Source organism: Armigeres subalbatus, chromosome 2 (genome assembly GCF_024139115.2).
Source record: "Armigeres subalbatus isolate Guangzhou_Male chromosome 2, GZ_Asu_2, whole genome shotgun sequence".
In the NCBI taxonomy this organism is placed as follows: domain Eukaryota; kingdom Metazoa; phylum Arthropoda; class Insecta; order Diptera; family Culicidae; genus Armigeres; species Armigeres subalbatus.
In genome coordinates, this window is record NC_085140.1 from 145,670,311 (window position 1) to 145,692,859 (window position 22,549).

Genomic DNA, 22,549 nt, shown 5'->3' on the forward strand with positions numbered 1-22,549 from the left:
TTCGTATAATTTGTTCAAGGTAAATAAACGGTCACGGTACGTCGTATACATTTTGCAAATGTGTAGGTGCCTTTAAATAAATTTAACTTTTAATAATGTTAAGTTAAGAAATTGACGATGTGCATGATTATTTTATATATTAATATATGTATACTATTGTATGTATGCAAATACAGATGTTCATTCAAACATCTCTGAATGAGGTTATCAATAAATTGAGCACACATCGGCGGTCGAGGTGGTCTATAAGTGCGATAAGTACTGTATCATCAAATGTGGTTGTGATTTTGTGCTTCTTTATGTGCGTATGTGTGCATGAAAATTAGCAACAAAAAATAAGAACAACGCTCGCCAAAAAGGAAAAAGTCTAAAAATCTGAGACCTTTGCAAAGTGTGTTGTTCGCTTTCGGTGGTGCAAAATAATATCAAAAACAGTGCTTTTGTTTTGGGCGAATTGCGAAGACTACAGTAACGAGTTAGTGAGAATTGTTTTACGAGTGAATCGCAGCTGCGTCACAAGTGAGCACCGTCCAAACAAAGCGAAATTTCACTGGCGAAAGAGGTTTTCCCCATTAAGCAACATCCTTTAGATTCCCCAAGTGTAGGATACCCGAAGGAATAAATCCGCGAAGGAGCCTGGCTCTTGGCAGAAGAAGGCAGTTGTAGGCGGTAGCATAGAGGAAAGCGGAGGCAAAATGGCGAACATGGCAGTATCCCGTATCAAACGAGAATTTAAAGAAGTTCTCAAAAGTGAAGAGGTAAGATCCAAATTGAATGATTTTCCGTTCTTCGAAAACCATTCGAAGAAAGAATGTTCAAATTGCATAACGTAGAGACGTTCCCTTGTTTGAAGAAAGGATGTGAGAAAAAATGACAGGTTTTATTTTAGGGACGTAATGGATGACTGGTAGGTATTATATCGATACCATCGTTATCTGATATAGGTCACCTTTCATGCCAATGCCCCTGTTAGGTGGAAGATAATTTTCTTTACGTGGTGCCTCAAAACATATATTAGGGTAAGTGGAGCAGTAGCAGAGTTATTGGCAATTTCATCCAATTTTTTTTTATAAATTGTCCTTCACTGTGAGTGAATTTAATGGAATATAAACTTTTTAAACATAGAAGTTTTCACAATAAATTAAGCGAAATAACGAAGAAAAATCTTTACTGACACGTTCCTATAACGCTACTAGTAGTAGTGAATCTCCTTGTCAGCCTTGCGAGCAAAGGCACAGGATTGAAAATCCGGAGATGCCGGGTTCAATTCTCGGTCCGGTCTAGCTTGTTTTCAGGAGATTATTCTCGACTTCATGGGAAAAGTGTATTCATCGTACTTGACAAACAAGATGCACACTTATGCAATGTAAGAGCCATAGAACTAGAAGAAGATTGATCTTCTTAGTTCGTTACAACATTTTCTTCATAAACTTTAAACGCCATAACGATCGTTGAGTTAAATTCAATTGTTGTGATCAACTAGGCTTAGCCCGCTATCAAATGCAACTACAGAGAGAGAATCGGTTGAGTAATGTTTTACTAAAGCCTTCTATAGAAGGTCCTTTTATGAAGTGAAATGTATACACGTAAAAAAATAACCTTATATGTTATGGCAAAAAACCATTCAAAAATACTTATACTCTTCATTATGCTACCTAATGAATGATCCCATATCAAAAAGCTAATAACATTCATAAGTTAATGAAAAGTATAAGTTTCCGAATGTGTGTGACTAATGCGATGTATAAGTTTTTTCTTATACATGTCATTAAGCGCCTGCTCTGGCAAAAAAGTATTAGAAATATTAATAATAAACAACATTGAATTTTTTTACGTGTACATATATGAGGAATGTAAAAACATGCCGTTTTGTCTCACTCAATCCTACATGCTAAATTATTACTAACCTTGTTCGAACTCCGTTTCGGAATTACTGGATTCATTGCCCACCGCACTCATTATTCAATCAAACTTAAAAAATATAGCAAAGCTAGCACCTGACAAAATTGAATTCAACTAGAATTCATCAAATCACTTGCACCGCAAACACTTTCAGCCTCGCAGCGACGAATCACGTACGGAAGAGAAGCGATCAATATTTTGAAAAACCAATAAACGGTCGTGATAGTGGACTGCTCTCCGTCGTTGCCATATGAACACGATTACGATTATCTGCCTGGCGGCAATCAGTTTTGTTTTGGAAATCTACGTACAAAGTATACCTTCGAACACAAAATATTGTTCAGGATTAGTTCGACTGAAGTGAGTCAAATAAACGAGGAAAATATTTTCCATGCCTTAATGCAATGTTTGACGTCAAGAATCCTTCGGTTACTTGATCGAATAACATATTTTGGAGGCAATGCGAGTACAGATGATAATTTGCATTTCCAAGTCGATGCTACGAAGAACTCATTCATAACAAATCATCCGATTGTACTAATACGATTGCAATTTTGAATAATTTACAACAAGAACCTTTGAAGGATCTTTGAAGACCCGGTTTCCAAATCTTCGGTTTTTTTTTGCAGATTCCGCTGAAAATTTCAAATCATTATACAAATATCAGGCCTGGTAGCGGGTCACTTTTTAGTGACTTGGTCACGTCACTAAAAAGTCTCCTTTTTCGACCTCAAGTCACTAAAGTCACTTTTTCTCGCAAAAAGTCACTATTTTCAACTATTTTGAAACTATTGACCAGGATTTTGTTATAAAGCTTTATGTATCCATCTAATGATGCTTTGTTCATGGCGGAAATGAAACTACGGATCTTGGAAAAATGATCACTCTGAAACTTCGCCAGCCATTTAACTCGTTGCTCTTATTGGCATTTCACCAGTAGCTTACGTCACAATTTATAATATGGCCACGCAAAATTTGAACAACTTCTCCCAATAATGACCAAATGCTATCATTTTTCACAGCACAAATCCCTAACTATTAGAGTGGGGCACAGTTGTATGGAAAAACGCAAACTTCGTCCGATCAAGTGAGATCAAGGTTTTTCTGAATCGTTTTGGGACCCCAATCAACTGTGCAAAATATGGGCTCGATTGGTTGCAACCTCGCATGCCGCATCGCGTTTTAAATTTACATGGAGATTAGTATGGGAAAACGTACTTTTTTACATTTTTGCTCTTAACGGCTTCAATTTATCATCAATCACGTGATTCAATACGTTAGCATATAGTCTGGAAGATGCCGAAAAACTTTGCCGAAGAAGGTACGTATCTGGAAGGTCTACAAAAAATGTTATTACGTTTCGAAAATTAATTGTTCAAACCATATGCAAGAAATCAATGTTTCTGCCAGCACTACCGGACAACATATGGTTCTCGAAGGGCAAAACCCATCTTCCTTCTCGTCAGATTTTTTTCTTTGTGAAATGATTCAGGATAGCTCCCATTAGCTCGAAAGCCCTATAAGATCAATTATTTTGAAATAACACTCAGTTAAATTAGTGGTCTACGTAGTACGGCAGTGCTGGCAAAATAAATGATTTTTTGCATAGGGTTTGAACACTCAATCTTCGAAGCGTTATAACTTTTTTCGTGGACGTTCCAGCAACGTGCCTTCTTCAGCAAAGTTTTTCGGCATTCTATGGGTTATACTTTAACGCAATGTGCCACTTGGTTTACGATGAACTGAATCCTCTAGTAGTAGAAATGCAAAAATATACGTTCTCCCATACTAATTTCCATACAAACTTCAAACGCGATGCGGAAAGCGAGGAAGCAACCAATCGGTCCCAAATTCTGCACAGTTGTTCAGGACCCAGAATGGCTTCGAAAAACCATTGATTTGAAAAAATGACCATGACGCCCCACTCTACTAACTATGCTTAATGATCTTCATTGATAAAAATACCAACATTCCACTACAGTTTCAGGATTTTTGGATTTTGAGTTGTTGCTTCAATTTGAGGAGACTTGATCCCTAATTAGTCATCCAGGGTTTGCTCTAAAAAATATGTATTGAGTAGATATCATAGAGAGGAGATCAAGTCGGAAAATTTGCGTATTTTGAAGGAAAAATATTTAAAAGTTCAGAGGGCATGGTCCTCATTACAAGCAGGAGAATCCCAGGTTCGTTGTACATGAATCTTCATAATTTTTGTTTCGTTTTTCAAATTTCAAAAACTTTCGTGGCACCAGTGACAAATCGTAGAATTCTCTGCATCTTTCTAAAGTAGATGTTCAGCTCAGTGGCGTAGCCACGGGGGTGGTTTTGGGCATAACCTCTGGGAGGGGGCCACAAAGTGCGGATAAATTCATATTTCATAAGAAGGCATCATCCACTTGTTTGCTATACTCCGGGCAAACGCGTGATTCGAAAGAAGGCGTATTTCAGGCAAATGTGTGAGTCAAAAGAATATAATAAAGATAAAAGATATTATCACTTATTTGCCCTTTTCCAAGCAAATGCAAATGCGTCATTCCCATATACAAAATCGTGTTCCAAACGAGCAGGAGACCTGTCAAAAGCGGCACATGTCGCCACTCTTAATTACATACACTCTGGACGTGACCATGCGATACGACGTGACGCGACAGTGCAGTTTGACAGTTCATTGATAATAATTGTTATTCCCTTGCGTGAGTCGCGTCGCATCGCACGTCGCGTTTAGGGTGCGGCCAGAGTAGACACGAAATGCGATGCGAAGCGTCCATACGATTTGACAGCTCCTTATTATTGATTGTTATTCCTTTGCGTGCGCAATTTTCGCGCGACGTCGCATAGGCGCGTCTACTCTGGCAGGCACCTTACTCTGGCGGGACCCTTATGGTCATTATGCCAAAGATGCCAAAAGGCACATTGCATTTGAAACTAGTTTCTAATATAGATAGTGGAATATATAGATGAGCGAAGATAAATCCTCTGTCTCCAAACGAACTGTCAAACGTGTCTTCAAACGAGCATCAATGTCATTTATTTTATACAGGTCCGGTTGAGCGTGCCTTTTGTTCGTATTAGTAGCCCAAAAAGAGTAAACATTTCTGATCAGCTGATTGCTGACGTCAAACTCACACCAAATTTCATTCATGAGGTGTGAGATTGACGTCACCGTTCTTTTGTTCCCGGCACCCGAGCCACCGCCGTCGTCGTGCGAAACGAACACTGTTACTGATTCCGACATTTCACGAACACGTTTGTGCTGTCTCGCCCGAACCTGTATAAAATCCATAACATTGAACGAGCATGACGTCACGATTGCAATGGAAACGTTAAAGGGCTGTGACGTCATATGCGCGTGTGCACGGGCAAAAAAACGACTCAGCCATGCTTTCGCTCATCTATAGATTCTACTATCTATAGTTTCTAATAATTACCACAATGCACGTCCAACTCATCAAGACAAAGTTTAATTATGGTCTTGCGATAATGTTTGTAAGAAAACAAGAAAATGAAATCATGTTTATTTATATATTCTGTTTTCTGGGGAACGGTACATTCTAGGGAATGGAATTCTGGGGTATGGTTTTCTGGGGAATAGTATAGAACCAAATAATACATTATGAAGCGCGATCCAGTGTAGTACTAAACTTGAAACTCTCGATGCTTTATAGACTTAATAGGTATATACTTTTACTACAACCACCTGGAACAGACTTCGTGAAAACATCCGCCTTCTGTTGTTTTGATCCAACGTGATTGATTTCAATTTTCTGCATTTGGAGTTGTTCTCTAACGAAATGGTGTCTTAAATTGATATATTTGCTTCTGGGTTAGTTATTATTACACATCTTCTGGGTGATATTGGCTCATTTCCCCACAAACAAATTGCTCTGCGATTATCGCAAAACATTGGGAACGGTTGCTCAACTCCAAAAAGTTCATCGCGGAATCCTCGCCTCCACAACCTAGTTCAGCCCAATGAGCTAGACTTTACTAAAGTAAAGTCTAGCTTCTTGAGTTCAGCCTAGTTCAGTTTCTCCTTGCTGCACGGAAACTTCAAGGGCCTCTGTTCTGGCAACCCTGCCCAGACGCAGCCGCATCACAACCAATATTTGGCCGATTAGGCAAATGTCAGTTCCCAGCGGATATGATGGTGAGAGTGAGTGATAAATTAAAGCGAGGGATAAACATATACAGAAAGGGGAAAAAGGGAAAATATAAACAAATGGCCGAAGTTGAGTAAACAGAATTAGTAGCGAATCGAAGAAAATTGTATTGCAAGAAGAGAGTTGAACGGTGAATAAATCTAGATTGTATTTGAGGTAGAGTGAATTACGTGGAGTTTGGTCAGCAGATAACAATTAAGTACACTGTAAGTAGGTTGAAGTGCGAAAATAAACATATAGTTAATTGCACCATTATGAACAGCTGACGCAGGACAGTACAGTGGTGCTCAAACTATCGAAGACAGCCCACGGACTTTTAGACGACAATTAGACGAACGACACAGAAAGCGAGTAGAACAGGCAGGTAAAATATAGTACACGCTAAAAAGAGACTAGACAAAATAATTAAAGAATTAAATAAATTAATAGACAAGTCTACGTGGACGATTGAGACGGAAGTTAAAGGAGAAGAACAAACTAAAATTGTGAGTAGAAATGTTACAAAAAAGATTATATTTGTAAAAAAATGTAAAACAACCCACAAACTTAAATTTTAATTAAACTTCCACAGTTTGATCATCCTTTCAAAGGTTGATTCTCAAAAACGGTTTCGTTTAAAATCCGACCGTCCGAACAAAATCAAAAATTTTATATCGGATTACTTCGGAATGGCTTCCTCTCCTTCGAAAAATGAGCAATGTTTGTTCTGCTCAATGTCGGAGTCGATGTCGGAGGATGTGGATTGGGTCCAATGTGGGAAATGTAGGCAATGGGCTCATTTCTCCTGCGCTGGCGTAGACCAGGAGGTTGTGAAAGCCGATTGGCGCTGTCAAGTGTGTTTCCGCTAGTGCGCAGCAGCTGAAGGTTCCGGACACGAGAAGCAAGACGCGAGGTGGCAAGAAGACCGGCCAAAAAGGCGATGGAGGGTCCGATCAGGGAGTTAGTTCCGATGCAGATCCGGCTGAGAAGCAGTTGGAAGAGGAACAACTCGCCAAGGAAAAGGCCTTTGCAAAGCAGATGGAGGCGCGGAAGAAGCTACTCGCTAGGCAGAAAGCGTGGAAGCAGGAACAGCTGAGGCAAGAACGAGAAATGCGGGAACTGGAGCTCCAAGTACAACGCGAGATAGAAGAGCAGCAGTTGCAGCAAGAACAGGAAATGTTGGACGCTCAACTGGCTGCGGAGAAGGAATTTTTGGAGAAGCGAGACGCGATCCGGAAGAAATTCGAAAACAGCGTCAAGAGGGTGAATGCGTCCAAGGACGAAGATGGTGCTGTCGGTGGGAGGTCGAAAAGTGAACCGGACCAGGCGGTAGAGGAGTGGCTGCAACAGTCAAGGAAGACAAACACGCAGCAGTCGGTCTCGGATGTCAGGGGAGCTTTTCCGAAAGGTGGAGTTCCACTGGGAGCAGGAGTGGTTATCAAGGCGAACAAAAACGAAGTCGATGAAACCGGTAAAGGAAGTGCCTGAAATCGTCGAGAACGAGCCAGAGTCCAGCGAAGACGAAAGCAGCGAGTCGTTGGATTATCCAGCGAAAAGCCGTCACAGTCAGAGCCGGTATGGCAGCATGCAGAGTAGTCATGATTCCGACGGGCCGGGGCGTGATATTGGCCATATCTCGAAACAGCAGCTAGCCGCTCGGAAAGCGGTGTCCCAGTACCTTCCGAAGTTTCGTGGAGAGCCGGAAGTCTGGCCGCTGTTTATCAGTAGCTTCGAGCATACGACGGCGGCGTGCGGGTTCACGAACTTGGAGAACTTGAAGCGGCTGCAGGACTGTCTACAGGGAGACGCACTCGAGGCAGTCAGGAGTCGGCTAGTGCTGCCGGATTCGGTTCCGGATGTTATTTGCGATCTGAGGAATCTTTTCGGAAGGCCGGAAAAGTTGCTGAAGACGCTGCTGACAAAAGTGAGGAATTCTCCTGCGCCGAGAGGAGATCGGCTGGAGACCTTCATTAACTTCGGGATTACGGTGAAGCAACTGTGCGATCATCTTGAAGCTGCACAGCTCAGAGACCACCTGAACAACCCGATGCTGGTACAGAAGTTGGTGGACAAGCTACCACCAAGCTATAAGCTGGACTGGGTCCGTTTCAAGCGTGGACAAATTGACAGTCCACTAAGGATGTTCTCGAACTTCACCACCGAAATCGTTTCGGATGTGTCCGAGGTTACGGAGTTCACTATGTTGTCAGTGAACGAGCGAGCACGTCCTGGGAGAGAGAATCCTAGGAAGAAGGAGTTTGTGCATATGCATGAATTTGCACAGAAGTGGAGCGAAGGATCGCGGATCGAGGCAGTCAGTCGGCCGTGCTGGATCTGTGAGCGGACGGATCATTTGATCAGAAATTGCGATGAGTTCCGGCGAATGAATATCGCCGAAAGGCTTAGAGAGGTGGAGAGGCAGAAACTGTGTGGAATCTGCCTAAACAAACATGGTAATAGTCGCTGCTCGTCGAAGATCCGGTGCGTGGTGCGAGGTTGTCAAGGAAACCATCATCCTCTGTTACATCGCGTGGAAAGATCTGTGCAATTGCAGAAAGCGATATCCGACTGCACAGTGATTTTCCGTATGATGCCGGTAACGCTACACGTCGGCAAGCGTCAATACGACACCGTCGCGTTCCTGGACGAAGGGTCATCTGCGACTTTGGTCGATGATGTGGTAGCCAAACGATTGAAAGCTGAAGGTTCACTGGAGCCGTTGATAGTAACGTGGACCGGGAACATCAACCGGTTCGAAAACGAGTCCCGCTGCGTAGAGATGATGGTGGCAGCAAAGGGCTCGAAGGAGAAGTTTCCGCTGTTCAACACTCGGACAGTATCGGAGTTGCAGTTACCCAAACAGAATGTTCGATACGCAGAGGTAGTGAAGCGGTACACACATCTTGTGGGCGTGCCAGTGAAAGATTTTCCGTCCGGGGTGCCGACCATCCTCATCGGTTTGGATAACCTACACCTGTTTGCGCCGCTGGAGTCACGTGTTGGTAGACCGAACGAACCGATCGCCGTGCGATCGAAGATGGGTTGGACAATATATGGGTCCGAAAACGTAGAGCCAGCGTTCATACATACCTGAATCTTCATTCTATCGCGACGGTGAGCAATCAGGAGCTCCATGATTTGATGCGGGAGCAGTATGTGCTGGAAGAAACAGCGGGTGCATCGTTCGCTGTGCCAGAACCGTTGGAAGAGAAGCGGGCTAGGGAGATCCTGGAGGCGACAACACAGCGAGTGGGCCATCGATTCGAAACTGGACTGTTGTGGCGCAGCGATGTCCGGAAATTCCCGATAGCTACTCAATGGCTAAGCGGAGAATGCATGCACTCGATCGGAATTTAGAAAGGAATCCAGCGCTGAAGGAGAATGTGTCGGCAGATCGAGGATTACCATCAGAAAGGAGACGTGCACAAAGTAACCGACGTAGAGTTGATGGAGACAGCTCAATCTGCTGTGTGGTACCTGCCCTCAACGTCGTGGTGAACCCACGAAAGCCAGGCAAAGTGCGCCTGGTATGGGATGCAGCAGCATCAGTGAATGGCATCCCCTGAATTCCGAGCTGCTCAAAGGTCCGGATATGTTAGTTCCCCTTCCGCGAGTGATCTGCCATTTCCGAGAACGCCCGATCGCCTTTGGAGGCGACATCCAGGAAATGTATCACCAAATCCGCATCAGATCGGAGGACAAGCAGGCGCAGCGATTCCTGTTTAGGTCAGGTAGCGAAGAGGCTCCACAGATATTCGTGATGGACGTGGCGACTTTCGGATCCACGTGTTCGCCCAGTTCAGCGCAGTATGTGAAGAACGTCAATGCGAAGCAATTTGCGAAGAGGTACCCGGAAGCAGCAGATGCAATAGTCAAACGTCATTACGTGGACGATTACTACGACAGTGTGGACACCGTGGAAGAAGCGATCAAGAGAGCCAACGAAGTGAGATATGTTCATTCGTGTGGCGGTTTTCGAATTAGGAACTGGGTGTCTAACTCCAATGCGTTCCTGCAGGCGGTTGGCGAGCAAAGCGGTGAGTCGGCAGTACACTTTAGCGAAAATAAGGCTGCAGAGTATGAACGTGTGCTGGGCGTAGTATGGGATACGATAGAAGACGTCTTCTGTTTTGAGACCGCTTCGAAGTTCGAGTGTTCCAAAGTCCTCCGAGGAGAAGAACGTCCCACCAAGCGGATGGTACTCAGCATAGTCATGGCACAGTTTGATCCGGCCGGATTCCTAGCTCCAGTTACCATCCTGGGTAAAATGCTGGTGCAAGATCTGTGGAGAACAGGATGCCAGTGGGATGATGCGGTAGATGACCTATCATACAAAAAGTGGACGCGGTGGACGAGCATGTTGGCGAATGTCCAGGCATTTAAGTTGTCGCGCAGCTACTTCGGCACTGCGAGGTCCGATGAAATCCGGGACGTACAGCTGCATATATTTGCGGACGCGGGTGAGACGGGGTATTGATGTGTGGCATATTTTCGTGCCATGGTGCATGGAGAGGTGAAGTGCACGCTAGTGATGAGCCGGGCGAAAGTTGCTCCCTTGAAACAAGTGTCAATTCCGCGCCTGGAGCTTCTGGCGGCGGTACTGAGTGCACGGATGTCACATACGGTGCGCGAAAACCACAGCATATCCATTAGCAAAGTGGTATTTTGGATAGATGCAGAGGTGGTACTATCGTGGATTAGATCCGACCAGCGCCGCTATAAACAGTTCGTTGGTTTCCGCATCGGAGAGATCCTGAGCTTGACAAGACTAGCAGACTGGCGGTGGGTTCCGACAAGGCTGAACGTTGCAGACCTGCTGACGAAGTGGGGAAAGGATCCAGATCTACATCCGAGTGGTCCGTGGGTACGAGGCCCACAGTTTCTGTACGACCGGGAGGAAAATTGGCCGAGGAAGAGTTTGCCGCCGGCTAATACGACTGAGGAACTTCGGGTTCATCTGTTGCTACACGACGTAAAGATACCAGCGGTTCTTGTAGACGCGAACCGCTTCTCGAAGTGGACGATCCTGGTCCGAACGATAGCGTGCGTGTTTCGATTTGTGACGAACTGTAGACGGAAAAAAGGGAAACTGCCGATAGAAACGTTGCGAGCAACGAAAGATCAGCTGAAGTCGCATATATCAAATGCGGGTGCGTCGGTTCGACTACCACTACAGCAGAAGGAGTACGAGCAAGCAGAGCGATGCTTGCTGAAGGTAGCGCAGTCGGAGAGTTTTATCGATGAGCTGAAGGTGCTGTCGAGGAACAAAGATCGTCCGGCGAGCCAGTGGATGGCACTTGAGAAGTCTAGTCCGCTATACAAGCTGACCCCGCTGGTAGATGAGTATGGCTTGATCAGAATGGAGGGCCGCGTGGAGCGGGCAGAGTTTCTACCGTTCGACTTGCGGTTCCCAGTTATTCTTCCGAACGACCACAGAATTACGAAGCTGATAGTCCAACATTACCATGAGAGGAGTGGCCATGGATACCGCCAGGCGGTTAAAAACGAGTTGCGGCAGCTGTACTACATTCCGCATGTAGATGCAGTGGTGAGAAAAGTGTCGGCGGCCTGCGTCTGGTGTAAAGTACATCGCTGTCGTCCCCATGCTCCACGGATGGCTCCACTACCAGTGCAGCGCATTACGCCGAATCTTCGGCCATTTAGCTACGTGGGTGTCGATTATCTGGGGCCGTTTGACGTGACTGTAGGGCGTCGAACAGAGAAACGTTGGATAGCGCTGTTCACATGCATGGTGATACGAGCGGTACATTTGGAGGTAGCCCACGGATTGACAACACAGTCCTGTTTGATGGCGATACACCGGTTTATCGGTCGCCGGGGCTGGCCGATTGAATTCTTCTCCGACAACGGGACGAATCTGCGAGGAGCAAGCAAGGAAGTAGTAGAGGTTGTACAGGGCATCAGAGATGACTGTGCAGACCAGCTGACGAATGCAAGGACGAGGTGGACGTTCAATCCTCCCGCTGCGCCTCATATGGGGGGCGTCTGGGAGCGGTTGGTGCGTTCCGTGAAGGAGGCGTTAACAGCGTTGAACGATGGAAGGCGACTGACGGACGAGATTTTGCAGACGGTAATCGTTGAGGCTGAGGACATCGTCAATTCTCGTCCCCTCACCTACGTGTCGCAACAGAACAACGAGGCAGAAGCACTAACCCCAAACCACTTCTTGAGGGGTGGGTCACCGAATCAGCCAAGCGGTACACCGCCGCCACCCAATCCGGCAGTGGCTCTCCGGGACGCCTTCCAGCGGTCCCAGCAAATAGCCAGCGTGATGTGGGATAGATGGATCAAGGAGTACGTGCCTTTGCTGAACCGGAGGTCCAAGTGGTTCGGCGAATCAAGACCGTTGCAAGCAGGAGATTTGGTGTATATCGTAGATGGTACCAACCGTAAGTGTTGGGTTCGTGGAGTGGTAGAAGAACCCATAGTGTCCGGAGACGGAAGGGTCCGTCAAGCGTGGGTGCTTACTAGCACCGGAAGGTATAAGCGAGCGTCAGCGAGGCTGGCCGTGATAGAAGTTGAGGAAGGTAACCCTGAGCCGGAAGTGGCCTCCGGGGCAGAGTTACAGGCCGGGGAATGTTCTGGCAACCCTGCCCAGACGCAGCCGCATCACAACCAATATTTGGCCGATTAGGCAAATGTCAGTTCCCAGCGGATATGATGGTGAGAGTGAGTGATAAAATTAAAGCGAGGGATAAACATATACAGAAAGGGGAAAAAGGGAAAATATAAACAAATGGCCGAAGTTGAGTAAACAGAATTAGTAGCGAATCGAAGAAAATTGTATTGCAAGAAGAGAGTTGAACGGTGAATAAATCTAGATTGTATTTGAGGTAGAGTGAATTACGTGGAGTTTGGTCAGCAGATAACAATTAAGTACACTGTAAGTAGGTTGAAGTGCGAAAATAAACATATAGTTAATTGCACCATTATGAACAGCTGACGCAGGACAGTACAGTGGTGCTCAAACTATCGAAGACAGCCCACGGACTTTTAGACGACAATTAGACGAACGACACAGAAAGCGAGTAGAACAGGCAGGTAAAATATAGTACACGCTAAAAAGAGACTAGACAAAATAATTAAAGAATTAAATAAATTAATAGACAAGTCTACGTGGACGATTGAGACGGAAGTTAAAGGAGAAGAACAAACTAAAATTGTGAGTAGAAATGTTACAAAAAAGATTATATTTGTAAACAAATGTAAAACAACCCACAAACTTAAATTTTAATTAAACTTCCACAGTTTGATCATCCTTTCAAAGGTTGATTCTCAAAAACGGTTTCGTTTAAAATCCGACCGTCCGAACAGCCTCCCTAAAAAGACATTGTAGAAATTACTATTTCAAGACACTTTGTCGAAGACACCAACTTTCCATCCCTGAAGTGGACAAAGTTGAAGGGGTGCGATGTTAGTAACCCCATAAAAATCATTTTTTAGGTCTAACTTTTTCATTTTAATTTTTACATTTTTCCAATGAGCTTGAGCAGCTTGAGCTTGATTGACTGCTCGTAGTTGACCAACAGATGTTTGCTTGGGACTAGCACACATCTTCAATGTACAAGTACTGGTGATCTCATTTGTTAGATCATACTGGCGCCTGCCACGTCAGAATGCAAGTCAATGTAGGGAAGGGGGAGGAAATGATGATGCAATCACTCGCCCACTGCAAGCCGAATATACTTCTGCACTTGCCACGAGTTCATGCGGAATTTGTCGGAATTTTTGGGTTAGGTTCGAGAGGCAGAGGTCCGTCTTGGTTAACGAGCTGCCAATGTGATAGATAGGAGAAAGTAACTGATGGTATTTCTAATTGGATGTAGGAAACGAGCTCTATAGTTCATTTCCAATTCTAGCAGATTACTGTTAGAATACTCAAGTTGAAGGTATAGGAATAGTAATGGAAGCGGTATGGAATCCATTTCCAGTTCTAGCGATTGCTAGAACATGAGAAATATAGAGAAAGATACAAAGTAGGAGAATGGAACGGACCTGAGATTGAACCCACGACCTCCTGCGTATGAGGCAGAAGCAGTAGCCATATGACTACCAAGCCCGCTTTTAATTTTTACATTTTTCCAATGTCCTACAAAGATGTAGGTGCTTCGAAAAAACATATTGTCGTAGAAGACTGCAAATCGCTAAATCTTCATTACTTCATTTTAAGGAGCTATATCAGTTGTTATAGTTTTTCAGCACTATTTTTAAACAGGTATACTTTTCAGGATAACAGGTTGTAGCAGCTGTTATTTATGTCATTAGCTTCAAAGGGACTTCAAGGGGCAGCGGGACTATGTCCAAGGGCTTGACGATCCCTCCCTAGGCCATCTGCGAGTCTTGGCGCCTGCCTAGGATGTGACGGGGTTTGACAGTGGGCCCTGTTAAACTTCTATAAAAAGCTGCATGTATCCGCAAGTAGGCCCCACCAAAGCGACCGTGTGCCACTCAAAGCACACAAGTCCAAGTCCTGGTGTTAGGTGGGACGCTAAAGCCCACGACACAACGGCTCTCCGACGAGACAGATGGTTTGCGCAGGCCCAATAAGCCGCCTTTAAAAACAACGAAATAGAACGAACGACATAGAAGATAATACGACTCGATACAATCGGCAACGACCTAGGCGACGAATAAAGGATCACGATTGGAAGCTAGGAACATGGAACTGCAAGTCGCTAGGCATCGCAAGTTGCGACAGGATAATCTACGATGAATTATACCCCCGCAACTTCGACGTCGTAGCGCTGCAGGAAATCTGCTGGACAGGACAGAAAGTGTGGAAAAGGTTCTACCAAAGCTGTGCCACCAAAAACGAGCAGGGAACCGGCTTTATAGTGCTGGGGAAGATGCGCCAACGCGTGATTGGGTGGCAGCCAATCAACGCAAGGATGTGCAAGGCCGATTCTTCAACTATAGCATCATCAACGTGCACAGCCCACACGAAGGGAGACCCGACGACGAGAAAGAAGCGTTTTATGCACAGCTGGAGAAGACATACGATGGATGCCCACTGCAGGATGCAAAAATCGTCATCGGTAAAATGAACGCTCAGGTAGGAAGGAAGGTCATCGGACCGGATAGTCTGCATACCGCAGCCTCCCGCGGAATAATAGTCCGAAGCACTTTCGTCCCCTGCAAGAATATCCACAAGGCCACATGGAAATCACCTAATCAAGTAACGGAAAACCAAATCGATCATGTTCTAATCGACGGTAAATTCTTCTCCGACATCACGAACTTACGCACTTACCTCAGTGCGAATATTGAATCCGACCACTACCTAGTTGCAGTATGTCTACGCTCAAAACTCTCGACGGTGTACAACACGCGTCAGAGTCGTCTGCCGCGGCTAAACATTGGACGGCTACAAGACGGTAGACTAGCCCAAGACTACGCGCAGCAACTGGAAGTGGCACTCCCAACGGAAGATTAGTTAGGCGCAGCACTTCTGAAAATGGCTGGATAGATATTCGATCCGCCATTGGAAGCACCGCAACCGCTGCACTAGGCACGGTGGCTCCAGATCAGAGAAACGATTGGTATGACGGCGAATGTGAGCAGTTAGTTGAGGAGAAGAATGCAGCATGGGCGAGATTGCTGCAACACCGCACGAGGGCGAACGAGGCACGAGATGGAGACCGTGAAGAGACGGAGGAACTGTACCGCGCTAATAACGCACGAAAGTTCTATGAGAATGAGAAGTTGAACCGTTCACGTAAGGGCCACGTGCCACAGCCGGATATGTGTAAGGACATAAACGGGAGCCTTCTTACAAACGAGCATGAGGTGATCCAAAGGTGGCGGCAGCACTACGAAGAGCACCTGAATGGCGATATGGCAAACAACGGTGGCGGTATGGCAATGAACCTAGGAGCACGCGCGCAAGACATGCGACTTCTGGCTCCGAATCTCCAGGGAAAAACAACAAAGCCCCTGGAGTTGACCAACTACCAAGAGAGCTGTTTAAACACGGTGGTGAGGCACTGGCTAGAGCGCTGCACTGGGTTATTAACAAGGTTTGGAAGAATGAGGTTCTGCCGCAGGAGTGTATGGAAGGTGTCGTGTGTCCCATCTACAGAAAGGGCGATAAACTGGATTGTAGCAACTACCGCGCAATCACATTGCTGAACCTACAATGTACTCTCCCAAATTTTATGCCGCCGACTAACACCAATTGCAAGAGAGTTCGTGGGGCAGTACCAGGCGGGATTTATGGGTGAACGCTTTTCCACAGACTAGGTGTTCGCCGTACGTCAGGTATTGCAGAAATGCCGCGAATACAACGTGCCCACACATCATCTATTTATCAACTTCAAAGCCGCATATGATACAATCGATCGGGACCAGCTAAGGGAGCTAATGCACGAAAACGGATTTCCGGATAAACTGATAAGGTTGATCAAGGCGACGAGGGATCGGGTGATGTGCGGAGTTCGAGTTTCAGGGGCATTCTCGAGTCCCTTCGAAACGCGCAGAGGGTTACGGCAAGGTGATGGCTCTTCGTGTCTGCTATTCATCATCACTCTGGAGGGAGTAATACGAAGGGCAGGGATTGACAGGAGTGGTACGATTTTCACGAAGTCCGTCCAGTTGTTTGGTTTCGCCGACGACATTGATATTATGGCATGTACATTTGAGAGGATGGAAGAAGCCTACATCAGACTGAAAAGTTTTTCTTAACACGTACGTCCCCAACCCCCATTTTACGACAAAACTCAAAATTCAAAACCACGCAGCTCAGCCAATTTCTAACGGATTTTCAAGCAATCTTCTGGAATCGATCACAAAATTCCTATAGTTTTAGGAACCGAAGTCAATTTTTGTCCAATGGCCATGGTTCCGGATATATTCCGGGGAGTACTGGGGTTACCTCCCTCCCGGAAAAAATGATCACTGGCAGATCGGCTTCGAAATCCATCGTGCGACATGTCAAACTTCATGATTTTACAAAACAAGTACACTGGAGTACATTTCGGCGATTTTCGATCGAATTGGCCACTCTCCGGGTACTTCCAGGGCCTGGTTCCCTTGGGGAAGTGGCCAATTTTCATTCGCTCTTGGATCCCATCTTGCGACATATCAAACTTAATGATTTTGCAAAACAAGTACACTGGAGTACATTTAGGCGATTTTCGATCGAATTGGCCACCCTCCGGGTACTTCCAAGGCCTGGTTCCCTTGGGGAAGTGGCCAATTTTCGTTCAATCTTGGAACCCATCTTGCGACATGTCAAACTGCATGATTTTGCAAAACAAGTACACTGGAGTACATTTCGGCGATTTTCGATAGAATTGGTCACCCTCCGGGTACTTCCAGGGCCTGGTTCCCTTGGGAAAGTGGCCAATTTTCGTTCAATCTTGGAACCCATCTTGCGACATATCAAACTTCATGATTTTGCAAAACAAGTACACTGGAGTACATTTCGGCGATTTTCGATCGAATTGGCCACCCTCCGGGTACTTCCAGGGCCTGGTTCCCTTGGGGAAGTGGCCAATTTTCATTCGCTCTTGGATCCCATCTTGCGACATATCAAACTTAATGATTTTGCAAAACAAGTACACTGGAGTACATTTAGGCGATTTTCGATCGAATTGGCCACCCTCCGGGTACTTCCAAGGCCTGGTTCCCTTGGGGAAGTGGCCAATTTTCGTTCAATCTTGGAACCCATCTTGCGACATATCAAACTTCATGATTTTGCAAAACAAGTACACTGGAGTACATTTCGGCGATTTTCGATCGAATTGGCCACCCTCCGGGTACTTCCAGGGCCTGGTTCCCTTGGGGAAGTGGCCAATTTTCATTCGCTCTTGGATCCCATCTTGCGACATATCAAACTTAATGATTTTGCAAAACAAGTACACTGGAGTACATTTAGGCGATTTTCGATCGAATTGGCCACCCTCTGGGTACTTTCAGGGCCTGGTTCCCTTGGGGAAGTGGCCAATTTTCGTTCAATCTTGGAACCCATCTTGCGACATGTCAAACTGCATGATTTTGCAAAACAAGTACACTGGAGTACATTTCGGCGATTTTCGATCGAATTGGACACCCTCCGGGTACTTCCAGGGCCTGGTTCCATTGGGAAAGTGGCCAATTTTCGTTCAATTTTGGAACCCATCTTGCGACATGTCAGGGTCGAAATATAGGCACATACCATTTCGACTAAAGAATGGGTCACTGACGGCTGTCTGATACCGTTATCTGCATATTTTGAACAATGGATGCATGCTTCTATTGGTTAATTGATTATATTTCATCAAACCAATAACAATATTCAATTTCAAACATGAGCGAAATTAGGAACACTTTTGCGCGAAATTAAGAACTATCCTATTTTCTTGCGCGAAATAAGGAGCATACAACGGTTTCGGATTCATACTCCAATTTTTTTTAAATAGCAGCAAAATTTGCAAGTAACATTTTTTTGAGAACCTAGAATCCTTCTACTACGTGATGCAGTAGCAAATGTTTCCAAATGGCCACTAGGGAAGATCCATTAATTACGTAACGCAAAAATTAGGCATTTTCGAACCCCCCCTCCCCCCTATGTCACAATTTTTGTATGAAACATCTAAAAAAATTGTATGGATCGTCGCACTTCGCTCAACCACCCCCCTCCCCCCTCTAAGCGTTACGTAATTTGTGGACGCTCCTCTACATGTTTTTTAATGAACGTTTTAACTTGGTCAGATCTTAAGTGCGCGAAATTAGGGCACTTCACGGTAATTGTATTATAATTTTCTACATTCTACGAATAAAATATTTGAGATTGGAAAATATTCCTATAATTCTATTTTTAAGTTGAAGGTAAATTTCCTCTGCATGATGCACTCATCAAATTCGTTAATTATAATTTTGAAAGTGAAGTCAATCCATATTGGATTTTCCTTCATGTATTCTTATTTAACATCAATTTTTATCTTTCTTTCCAGATTGTCCAATGTTCTATTAAATTAGATATAGTCAACGACAACTTCACAGAGCTACGAGGTGAAATTGCTGGTCCTCCGGATACGCCGTACGAGGGAGGTAAATTTTTACTCGAAATCAAGGTCCCAGAAACGTACCCCTTCAACCCGCCGAAGGTAAGTAGGGTTCAATCTTGAACCCTAAAAATTGGCCATGATATCTGCCGACAACAGACGCTTATAATTCCTAAAAAAAATAATAGGTCAAATTCATCACCAAAATATGGCATCCCAACATTTCCTCTGTGACCGGAGCCATTTGTTTGGACATCCTAAAAGACAACTGGGCAGCGGCGATGACATTGCGAACAGTTTTGCTATCACTGCAGGCCCTGCTGGCAGCGGCCGAACCGGACGATCCCCAGGACGCCATCGTGGCAACGCAGTATAAAGACAACCATGAGATGTTCATTCTGACCGCCAAACACTGGACCAACGTGTACGCTGGCGGACCGTGCCGCAACCCGGACTTTGACCAGAAGGTACAACGGTTGCGCGACATGGGCATAGTCGATTACGAAGCACGAGCCGCCCTGTCGCGGCATAATTGGCACCTGGAACGCGCATCCGAACAGTTGTTTAGTTAGTTTTATCAAATTTCTTGCATCCCTATTTCATTTTCTTGTCTGTTCCATCGCTGAATTGTTTCTCTGGTTTTCCGTAATGTTTTATGTTGAGTGGCACCGTATAAGAAGATTCTTGTGAAATTGTGGAACTATTCTGATTATTATTGCAAAGCAAGCAGTCAAATAGTGTATCATCGCCACTTGTTTTGGAATGCGTAAAAATGGGAGAATGATATTTGATATACGAATAATTTCACGAAGAATAAAAAAGACAAGCACATATTATTAAAAAAAAAATCTAAGAAGCTTGCTGCTGAGGATGGAAGGTGATATCTTTTAAATAAATAGAAAACCATTGATGATTACGCTACTTAGTCCAGACTTTGTTTTACTAATGCACAAAAATATCACTTGTCCTACAACAATAACTAATTCAACTATAAAGGAAAAAAGTAATGATCTTGCATCAAGCTAATCTAGAAGTCTCATGAACACAGATGATAATAATTATAATCTTTAATTTATTGCCTACCATTACAATTATCGTTATTTACAATGTTTGAACACTTGATGTGCATATGCACAACATGTGAAAGTTTAAGAAAAATGTATTGGAGGCGACAACTATCCTTCGCCTGACATGTGCATGTTTTGTTCACATTTAGAAACTTTTGGTTACTACTTATACGGATTCGACGTGCGACCGAACAAGATGGATTTATGAGCATGGCCATTATTGACCAATATGCTAAAAGAAATATTGATTATTGACCGCTCGCGAAGAAGTATTTTGGACGTAGAACTACGTCTGTCTTTTCTATATTGGGGTACACTTTGCGATTGCGAGAATCTGATAGACTTTGAACGTTCATACCTAAGCCGTTTCTCAATGGATTTCCAATACTTTTAGTCCATTCGATCAAGGATGAGTCAACGAGTCAACCTTCATTGTATAGTTCTAAAAATACAGATTTTTAATTATTAATGATTAAAAATTGGCAAACAGTTTAGACATTGTAAAACAACCTATCCCGTGCATGCATCGCAAGCACGGACATCCAAATGAAGCAACTTGCGGTTTGGATCTAATCCTCAGTTCGAACAAGAGTTCACACAGAGCGTACGTAGCGGAACGGACACAGCAGCACGAAGGCGCTGGTAGCATTTTCAACAGAAATCTATCCCATTGGTGGTGGTCGTCATTCAACATCAACGAATCAGCATTTGATTACAAAAATGGCTTCTGTTGCGATCCCGCACAATGCAGTGGCGGTGCTAAAAAATGATTCCAAATGGGGGCGTCTTAGCGAAAAGTCATCAAGTGGCCTTCGGACAATAACAGCACGAAGTGAAAGAAAGGGTTGATTACAAAAATGTTCTGTTTCGGTGCTACCGAAGGGCAACTTTGGCAACTTTCTGTCGTCGTCAAACGATTAAATTTTGTACTTTGAAGAAAATTAATCTCGTATCAACCTTTTATTTTGTATAAAATGATGGACCGAAAAAATCGGAAAGCAAAACGAAATTAAAAAAAATAACACTTTCGATAGACGATAGCCGACTTCAAACGATTACGTTTTGTACTATGAAAATTTTCGTCTTGGGTCAAATTTATTTAAATCTTAAACGTACTTTGAATCATTACCAGCTCATAATTTAAGAATCTTGCGAGAAAATTTCACAGGATGCTCTAAATTTCCAGACTCTTCCATGCTTTGGGACCGCTCTCTGTAGAATCGTTTTGAGTGCACATCATATTTACACCCGTAACCGATCACAAAGGGGCGGGGCTAACGGACTTACTTTATTGAATATAAGAAAGCTGCTTTTCGGCGCGCGCGAGCCATTTTGATCGAGATTCTTCAGAGAGCGATCGAATAAGATTTCATGCAGAGCAATCGCAGCGGAATGGACACAACAGCAAGAAAGCTATGGTATATAAGTTTCAACGGAAAACCATCGCATTGTTGGTGGCTGAAAATGTATTCCCAATGGTGCCGTCTTAGCGAAAAGTCATCGAATGGCCGTCGGATAATATCAATACGAAGTGAAATTTCAACGCAAGGTTCCGACAAGGGTTTGGTTGCAGTTAGTGACTAACAGAACACCATATAAAATACTATCAGAAACAAAACCGAAGAATCTTGCCAGTAAAGTTCACTTTCTATTGACGACAGCCAAATCGATAAAGGCGCTACTTTAGAGGAAATTTTTTACAACAACCACGATTGTGTTTTGTTCGATGTAGAAATTTCGTCCTGGGTCAAATTAATGTAAGGCAAAATGCGTAAGGCAATCAAACTCATCAAATGCTTTAGCCAAGCAAGTCTTTGGCACAGCAGAGTGTGATTGATTCGCACTCTATACAAATCCGCCCAGCCCGTTGTTGGGGGCATAAAGTGCGATCCTTTCGTTTAATAAACAATGTGCACTCGCTTGACTGTGGATATACAACAGTAAAGCACATGTGGAGATTGGACAAATCTAGCATCCGAAAGATATTTAATTTGCAAAAAAGAGCTAACCGCGGTGGAGGTTGGTACTCGGATTCTGATTGCTTTTCCGCAAACGTGACCTTTAAGTGGTCTTGTTGTGTAGGGGTTGACACGCATATCTAGAGAGTAGGATGGCGAGGGTTCGAGTCCCTCCAAGACACGTGAATTCTTTTTCGCAAATTTCATATCAATTTGTCCATTTCGAAACATATGCACAGCCAAGATATTTAACAATAAGATTAATGTTGTTACTCTTTTCAACAAAACGTATTTTGAATTATAAACAGCTTACAACCAAATTCAGAATCTTGCGATAAAATTTCATAGGATGCTTTGAATTTTCAGTCTCTCCCATGCTTCGGGAACGCGCTTTGTAGAATCCCGATCAAAATGGCTCGAGCGCGCCGGAAAGCAGCTTTCTTGTATTTAATGAATTAATCCCATGACCCTCGCACCAT

At 44.3% G+C, this 22,549-nt stretch overlaps 3 protein-coding genes and 1 long non-coding RNA gene across 6 annotated transcripts in view; 3 read left to right on the top strand and 1 right to left on the bottom strand.

The window, feature by feature from the left end:
- LOC134210958 (ribose-phosphate pyrophosphokinase 1) overlaps positions 1-2,061 on the bottom strand; it is a 32,789-nt gene extending 30,728 nt beyond the window's left edge. The window contains exon 1 of one of the 2 annotated variants that reach the window (XM_062687416.1): positions 1,908-2,061. In XM_062687416.1, the coding sequence (XP_062543400.1) occupies positions 1,908-1,959 (52 nt within the window). In that variant the 5' untranslated portion in view covers positions 1,960-2,061. The remainder of the gene's footprint in view (positions 1-1,907) is intronic. The other variant, XM_062687417.1, reaches the window with a different exon arrangement.
- Positions 239-19,970, top strand: LOC134210960 (ubiquitin-conjugating enzyme E2-22 kDa). 2 transcript variants are annotated; one of them, XM_062687420.1, is made up of 4 exons: positions 239-519; positions 591-758; positions 18,995-19,147; positions 19,234-19,970. In XM_062687420.1, exons 2-4 carry the CDS (start codon positions 696-698, stop codon positions 19,615-19,617), a joined length of 600 nt encoding a protein of 199 aa, XP_062543404.1. In that variant the 5' UTR covers positions 239-519; positions 591-695; the 3' UTR covers positions 19,618-19,970. The 2 variants fall into 2 exon arrangements, with proteins under 2 accessions (XP_062543404.1, XP_062543403.1); XM_062687419.1 differs by having other exon boundaries at positions 239-758.
- Positions 6,003-6,867, top strand: LOC134215241 (uncharacterized). The gene is made up of 3 exons (XR_009980086.1): positions 6,003-6,268; positions 6,325-6,426; positions 6,492-6,867. It is a non-coding gene; the product is annotated as an uncharacterized LOC134215241 (long non-coding RNA).
- Positions 10,486-13,378, top strand: LOC134215242 (uncharacterized). Its single transcript, XM_062694462.1, has 3 exons — positions 10,486-12,945; positions 13,002-13,103; positions 13,169-13,378. The coding sequence occupies exon 1, from the start codon at positions 10,540-10,542 to the stop codon at positions 12,694-12,696; it is 2,157 nt and encodes a 718-aa protein (XP_062550446.1). The 5' UTR covers positions 10,486-10,539; the 3' UTR covers positions 12,697-12,945; positions 13,002-13,103; positions 13,169-13,378.
- Positions 19,971-22,549: the final 2,579 nt, after the last annotated feature.